Source organism: Pecten maximus, chromosome 17 (assembly GCF_902652985.1).
Source record: "Pecten maximus chromosome 17, xPecMax1.1, whole genome shotgun sequence".
Lineage (NCBI taxonomy): Eukaryota > Metazoa > Mollusca > Bivalvia > Pectinida > Pectinidae > Pecten > Pecten maximus.
Window position 1 is genome coordinate 24,651,646 of NC_047031.1, and position 8,336 is coordinate 24,659,981.

At 35.9% G+C, this 8,336-nt stretch overlaps 1 protein-coding gene across 1 annotated transcript; it reads left to right on the forward strand.

Annotated features, from left to right (window-relative positions):
* Positions 1-6,544: 6,544 nt before the first annotated feature.
* LOC117315241 lies at positions 6,545-7,105 on the forward strand. The gene has a single exon (XM_033869388.1). It carries the CDS (start codon positions 6,545-6,547, stop codon positions 7,103-7,105), a length of 561 nt encoding a protein of 186 aa, XP_033725279.1.
* Positions 7,106-8,336: the final 1,231 nt, after the last annotated feature.

The window sequence follows — 8,336 nt, forward strand, 5'->3', positions numbered from 1 at the left end:
AATCTCAGAAAGTACTGAAAGGATCTTTCTCAAATTGCACATGCGGGTTCCCCTTGATGCCAAGTTGTGCATATCCAATTTTGGGACCGATTGGAAATTAACATTTGCTGACAGGCGGCCATCTTGGATTTTGACAATTGAAGTTTGTTATTGCTATTTCTGAAAAAGCACTGAAGGGATCTTTCTCAAATTTCATATGTAGGTTCCCCTTGGTTCCTAGTTGTGCATTTTCCATCTTAGGAGTGATCAGAAAAGAACATGGCTGACAGGCGGCCATGTTGTATTTTGACAGTTGAAGTTTGTTATCGCTAAATCTCAGAAAGTACTGAAGGGGTCTTTCTGAAATTTCACATGCAGGTTCCCCTTGCTCCCTTGTTATGCATAAATCATTTTGGATTAGAGAGGCAATAGATTTTTTCTCTATGAACACTGGTGTAAAAAAGATATATTTTTTGTCTCTGATTTATTAGAAAACAATCAATTTATGTCCTATGAAACTTTTTGTCATCAATACAGTATAAATGTAAACTTTATAGAGTACCTTGGTATTATTAATGCCATACCAAGAAACTGGAAGGACATTCTACGGAATAGTAATGGTATTGTAGATATACCTATACTTCCATATAAGTTGATTAATTATTTGAATACACACGATTAAGTCACTAAATATTGTTATCATATTATGATCAGATCTCTTTCTGAAAAAAACCCACTTAATAGCCAAATAAAGTGGCAAGAAATATTAAATACTGATATCAGTGATGAAACTTGGGAATTACTTTATCTTCTACCAAGGGAGGTAACTGATGATACTAAACTTATTAACTTTCATTATAAACTAGTACAAAGGATATTGTATACCAATACTAAGTTGATGAAATGTAAACTTTCAGAAACTGAAAGATGTACCTTCTGCACAATTGGAAGAGAAACTATTCTTCATTTATTTTGGGAATGTAGTGTTGTTAAAACTTTCTGGCTTTTGTTTATGGGAATTCTGGAAAACAAATGCCAAATAACTTTACCTAGACATCCAATGACCTTTCTTTTTGGTGTAACAGACATAGAACATAATTATGAGATAAACTTTTATTGCTGCTTATGAGATACTATATATATTTGTGCAAACTGAAAAGCACAACTCCAATGTTTTCTGAAAGCAAAAATTCATCAACAATTACAACTAGAAATTGTTGGCTAACAATTTGACGGGCTTTTCACCTACTTAGCATCAATGGCCAAAAGGCTTGGTATTTCCAAATGTAAAAAAACTATTTTAGAACACTTGATAGGTCATCCACGTTCTAGTTTTGATTAATCTGGTATCCAAGATATAACATTTCAACAAAGGAGTGGACGAAGGGAGATAACTCGTACAGCCTTGTACAAGTTATCTCCCTTCGTCCAACTAATGTTATATATCAGATGCCGTTATATATCAGATGCCAAATTAATTCAAAATGGCGTACCGCGTTAATGGCAAACGTTACCGAAACACTAAAAACATGAAAATCATCAGAATAACATTTTACATCATACTTAAATTTCTTTTTTTGCAAAAATTACAAAATGGAGATTTTCTAAAAATAGACTTATTTGTCCCCATAGCGAACGCTTTTATTTGACCTCGGACCCTAAAACTTTTCGTGGGTAAAAGCTAGAGCCAGGCATTACAAAAAACATAATTACATGACCCCTGTAAAATGAACACTTTTTGAATGGTGGGCATTTTAAGCTTTTAAATATATGACGTCATGGCGGCCGTCTTGGATTTCAAACAAACTTAAAAAATAACATAACTTGGCCAGGACAATCCAAGGAATATTTCAACTAAGATTGAGTGAACACCACTGCTGGAACTTGAGAAGAAGTTGAAAATATCAAACTATTTTTAATATAGAACATATAGTGGAAATTCAAAATGGCGTATACCGGAAACAACATGTGTTACATAAAAACCAAACACATCAAATTCATCAGAATGACATTCTATGTCATACTAAGAATTTTTTTTTGGAAAAAGATTAAACAAAATGAAGATTTTCTAAAAATAGACTTATTTGACCCCCATAACGAACGCTTTTATTTGACCTCTGACCCTAAAACTTTTGGTGAGTAAAAGCTAGAGCCAGGCATTAACTACAAATAACATAATTACATGACCCCTGTAAAATGAATACTTTTTGAATTATGTGCATTTTAAGCTTTTTAATATATGACGTCATGGCGGCCATCTTGGATTTCAAACCAACTTAAAAAATAACATAACTTGGCCAGGACAATCCAAGAATTATTTCAGCTAAGATTGAGCTGAATGCCACTTGTGGAACTTGAGAAGAAGTTTAAAATGTAAAGCTATTTTTAATAAAGAATATATAGTGGAAATTCAAAATGGCGTATACCGGAAACTGTATGTGTCACAGTTTGGTTTGGTTTGGTTTATTTTGTTTAACGTCCTATTAACAGCTAAGGTCATTTAAGGACGGCCTCCCGTGCGTGCGACATGCATGCGTGTGGTGAGTGCGTATGTGTGTTTTGGGAGGCTGCGGTATGTTCGTGTTAAGTCTCCTTGTGATAGGCCGGAACTTTTGCCGATTTATAGTGCTACCTCACTGAAGCATACTGCCGAAGACACCCAGCAGCACACCCCACCCGGTCACATTATACTGACAACGGGCGAACCAGTCGTCCCACTCCAAATATGCTGAGCGCTAAGCAGGAGTAGCAACTACCATTTTTAAAGACTCTGGTATGTCTCGGCTAGGGGACAGAACCCAAAGCCTTCCTCACAGGGGCGAACGCTCAACTAAAGGCCAAAAGTGAGGCATTGTCAAGGGAGACATTAGGAAGAAGAAAGTTGTTCAGAAAGAAGAGAAAAGATAAGATCCCAAATTTAGTCGCCTCTTACGATCATGCAATGGGGGCAGCAGGTACAATTCTTACGCCCTACCTGCAGAAAAACTAAAAACGTCAAATTCATCAGAATGACATTCTACATCATACTAAGAATTTTTTTTGGAAAAAATTGAAAAATGAAGATTTTCTAAAAATAGACTTATTTGACCCCATAGCGAACGCCTTTATTTGACCTCAGACCTTAAAACTTTTAGTGAGTAAAAGCTAGAGCCAGGCATTAACTACAAATAACAGAATTACCTGACCCCTGTAAAATGATTTTTTTTTAATTATGGGCATTTTAAGCTGTTTAATACATGACGTAATGACGGCCATCTTGGATTTCAAATCAACTTAAAAAATAACATAACTTGGCCAGGACAATCCAAGGATTATTTCAGCTAAGATTGAGCTGAATGCCACTGGTGGAACTTGAGAAGAAGTTTAAAATGTAAAACTATTTTTAATATAGAATATATAGGGGGAAATTCAAAATGGCGTACAACAGAAACCGTATGTGTCACAGAAAAACTGAAAACGTCAAACTCATCAGAATGACATTCTACATGATACTAAAAAAATTTTGGAAAAAGATTGAAAAATGAAGATTTTCTAAAAATAGACTAACTTGACCCCCAGGCGAGCTTTTTTATTTGACCTCTGACCTTTACCTTGTAATTTTATAAAAGTTAGCCCCAAAGGTACTGTAACATAATATCTAAACATAACTGAAGACATCATATCAATGCCCCAGGTTGGCAGCCAATTGATTCCAGCATACAATACTGGCAAAATATCATCACTGTATATATTTAAAAGCCTATATAGCTAGTTTCCAGAAGAACTTATTTTTTTTTTTTATTTTTTATTTTTTTTTTTAATTTGACCCCAGCTATGACCCTGGATATAATCAAGGTGATTCATTAACCCAAATCAGGCTTCACCACAGCATATTACCAAATATTAATAAAAGGCCACCGGGCCTCTTCGTTATTGAGGGGAAGTTGTTTGAATATCTAAGAATATTTGACCAGCTGTGACCTTGAATGTTAGTCAAGGTTATTGATTCAAATATACTTGGTAGTCCTTAACCTCAGCATGCTTCAGGTCCAATGACATTGAGAAGAGACCTCTCCTGTGACCCTGTAAATAAATATTTTATTCCTTTGAACACATCTTGTAGCCTATATTTATCCAGGCATGCTACAGGCCAAATACATGTATCATGACCCTGGGACTTTCAATAATTGAAAACAAGTTCTTTACATATCTAATACATTTACCTATGTCATGTGTCCTTGAAAGCAGATGCTTAATGACAGACAGCTGGATGACCGAAGTGCAAGTGAGTTAAAAATAGAACATAGAATCCTTTATTCAAACATGATCAATTTATCATTTAAGGTTTAAAAGTCTACCAAATGGAGAACCCCTGAAAAGCCCTGACCTGAAAAAAGATCTTGAAGCAATGACACAAACATACAGGAGTAGAGCAAGAAATTTGTTACACTTGGGATCTACTCAAGCCAATGAAAACTTTAACCAAATGGTTTCTTCGAAAGCACCGAAGGCAAGGTAATTTGATCTACTAGTAATTGACAAAAAGCATTCCTAGGTACTTCTATTTGAAATACAAAATTGTACAAATGAGGTGACCCCCAAAGGGGCTGAGAGGCAGAACCAGAAGCGGTGAACCACATGTATGTACTGGATATATATGGTTGTGGGCCCAGTAAGGGATTTTTTTGTTAATTTAGTTCCTAAGATTTTTCTTTTGTATAAATGACAGGATATAATGATATAAGGGCCCTATATCAGAGATATGGGTGCCTTATAGTAATCATTCCAATATTCCATCCTTCTATCAATTCAACAGATGTACATGGAATTTTGTTAAGATGCACAGTTTAAGTAAATACAAACAGAAGCTGCAAAACTGATAAATATTTTGTTATACATGTAAATATCAAGAAGCAAAGTTACTAGGATTTTCTTAAGGAGTCCAACTGACCAAATATCAAGGTCATTGGGTTGACGGTCAGTATTTTGGGTCAAGGGGCCAAGGACAATGTGAATTTCTGATAAATAATTACACTTGTAGGATAAATACGATAATGCATATCCATGGAATAGGTACATGAATTCTAATTATGCTCTCTTTTTATGGATAAAAGGCATTATGGTGGATCAAGCTCACTTATGAATAGAGTATCTGCAACTGTCTTACAGAAAAATGAAGGTCATAGTTACTTGGCAAAGGTAAGAAGTCAGAATGACATCCGATGAACCTGTAGTGGTCACAAGTTCTGCAATTTATTAAATGCACTAGCGGATCCCGGGGGATGGGGTCCTGGGGGTCAGATATAACTTTAAATGCATCGATGAATTCGTGCAACTTACTCTCTAGAAAACAATCCTGTATCATTGCAAATTTGCTATATAAAAATCGGCTCGTGCCTATGGTGCGCGCATTATCACTTAATTACTGGACCCCCCCCCCCCCCCCCCCCCTTCCAAAATCCTGGATTCGTGCCTGAAATGTGAACCTGAAATTAAATTTTGATCTAGATCATCAATGTGAAATTCAAATTTATAGGCTTTACAGCTTATTAAGTTATATCCAGTGAATTTGGCATTCAGGAATCAATCTTGAGCTCATGAAAAAATATTAGAAACTGAAATAAACAGCATATAAAAATTTCCCTATACAAAAAAAACAGTGTTCCTATATTTTGACCTTTGACAGCCAGATTGTTTTGTTTTCACATGTATTAACAACCTTGCTAGGCCTTCACATCTAAGTTCTTTTTAAATACATATTGCCTGCCCACGAGACTTTGGTTAAAAAATTATATAATTAGAATCTAAATAGGTAAGTACATATCTAGGTTGTTAAATGTACTTTTAAGCAACCATGCTTCTAATAATGAAAGCTCATTTTTTCAGGTGAACAAAGCATCCTTTCTGTCCCCTGGGGATATCACCATCAAATTGTCAGGCAAAATTGATGAAAAAAGGCAGAGGAGGCAGATTCTTGAAAAAAGCCTGTCATTCAAAAGAAGGATTGGTGTGGTTTGGTTTATTTTGTTTAACGTCCTATTAACAGCTATGGTCATTTAAGGACGGCCTCCCGTACGTGCGACATGCATGCGTGTAGTGAGTGCGTATGTGTGTTTTGGGAGGCTGCGGTATGTTCGTGTTAAGTCTCCTTGTGATAGGCCGGAACTTTTGCCGATTTATAGTGCTACCTCACTGAAGCATACTGCCGAAGACACCCAGCAGCACACCCCACCCGGTCACATTATACTGACAACGGGCGAACCAGTCGTCCCACTCCTAATATGCTGAGCAAAGAAGATTTCAGCTGAAAAAGCAAACGAAACTACAGGAAAAGCAAGCATTCATTAAAGAAGGGGCAACATATGAAAGTAATTTTGAATATGCGACACATGTACAGGATCTGGAATCAATTCCTGATCCTATAAAACTTCAAAATTTCAATGATTTTGTTACATTTGACCTGGAGACAACTGGATTTGGTTATTGTGACATTACACAAATTGATGCATCAGTGGGAAGTAGCAAATATCAAAGCTATGTCTATCCAAGATGTCAAATATCTGTGGAGGCAACATAAGTCACTGGCATGTCACATTCCATAGCAACAAATAAGTTGTATTTGCATGGAAAAGAAGTACAAGGCAAATGTATTCGTACAGCCCTTCTTGACTTCATTGATTTTCTTAAAGAAAAAGATCAGCCAATACTTGTTGGGCACAATATTGCTAGCTTTGATGTGCCAATTCTTTCAAGGCTATTGAAAGAATTTGGGCTGCATCGAGAGTTTGTCAGAATTGTACCAGCATATATTGACACATTAAAGGTAGCAGGGAAGGTATTTTCAAAAGAAGAGGTCAATGGTTGTTACAAACAATGCAACTTAGTTGAGGTATACTTGAATATCAAATATGATGCTCATGTTGCAGTTGAAGATGTTAATTCCTTGCAGCAGCTTTTCACTGTGAAACTGAAGGACAAGTGTACTGATGAAGATGTGTGTAGTATCACATGTAAATCCTGTAAAGAGTCATACACAGATGTAATAAAAAATAAAATTGTCAGCAAAGTCATTTGTGAAAAGCTCAGCAAGGATGGTATAGCACTACAACATCTCCAGCTTGCAAACAGAAGCGACCCAAATGGTTAAAGAGTGATCTTAAGAGAACATGGTGTTCCATTTAAGAAATGTGAAGATTTGGCAAGGAAAATCCAGGAAGAGTGATCTATATGTCTAGAACACTTGTTTTGCCCATTTTATCCTGAATACAAGTACATGTATAACATACATTCCAATATTAAAAATCCTGTTTATTCATAGAAAGTGAAAGAACGTGATTTGCAGAAGAGGATGCGACCCTCTGGCATACTGTGAAAAGTTGTAAGATCGTAAGTCACTGGCGCGGACTTGAAACCCCGTAAACTTGGCCTCCTGCAAATCAGACCATGTCACTTAATACACTTCTAAAATGTCATGATCTATAAAATCCATCTATATTAATTTCTTTTACTGTATTCAGTACAAGATGGGCTACTTATAAGTACCAGTTCTTAGTCAAATTTACTTTTATTACAGTATAATTTAATCTATGCAATATGGAATAAGGTTCTTTTAGGTTTGTTCTTATTTTCTATTTATTAGCCCATAATCATCAGAATTTTAACAGGTTGAATTTTTTTTATCTTTTTAGGTCATCTGACCCGAAGTCTGAAATCCAAGATGGCCGCCATGGCAACCATCTTGAAAAACACATTTTAAACTTCTTCTCCAGTTCTACTGGTGTGATCGAGCTGGAAATTGGTGAGGATGTTAACGACGGAGAGCTAATAAAGTGTTGTTATTTTTCGGCTTCGTTAAAACTTTGACATGGCAGCCACGGCAGCCATTTTGTAACATGATTGCGCAATCATGGTTCTTTTGAACAACAGCTATTTCAAACTTCTCAAATTCCATAAATGGGATTCAGCTCTAACTTACCAGAAATGATCCTGAGATGGTCTTGACCTAGACTGGCCACCAGACCCTAAGTTGTTGTTTTTTTGTAAGAATTGCCAAGCTAATTTCTAATATCAGATTATCTGCCCCTAGTTTGAAACTTAGGATCAGACATATCCTAGGGATCAAAATCATAAAGCTCAATTTTATTTATAATTTTAATATTCTAGAGACAGGGGGCCAGTCTAGTCTTGACCAAGTGTTGTTATTTTTCATGAGTAGAGTTCTGATGAATTCTAAGTAATTTTGTCAATCAAAATATTCTCTACTGAAAAAATGAAGGTCTCTGATTGGTGACTGTTATTAAGCTCCAGGCAATGTTTCTTGATTTGATTGCTGTAGCCTAGTTTAAATGTCAAATCCTACAATCCATATGTGTACATAT

What these genes read in the sequence shown, in the direction of transcription:
- LOC117315241 (XM_033869388.1), top strand. Translation starts at nt 6,545, where the DNA reads ATGTCACATTCCATAGCAACAAATAAGTTGTATTTGCATGGAAAAGAA.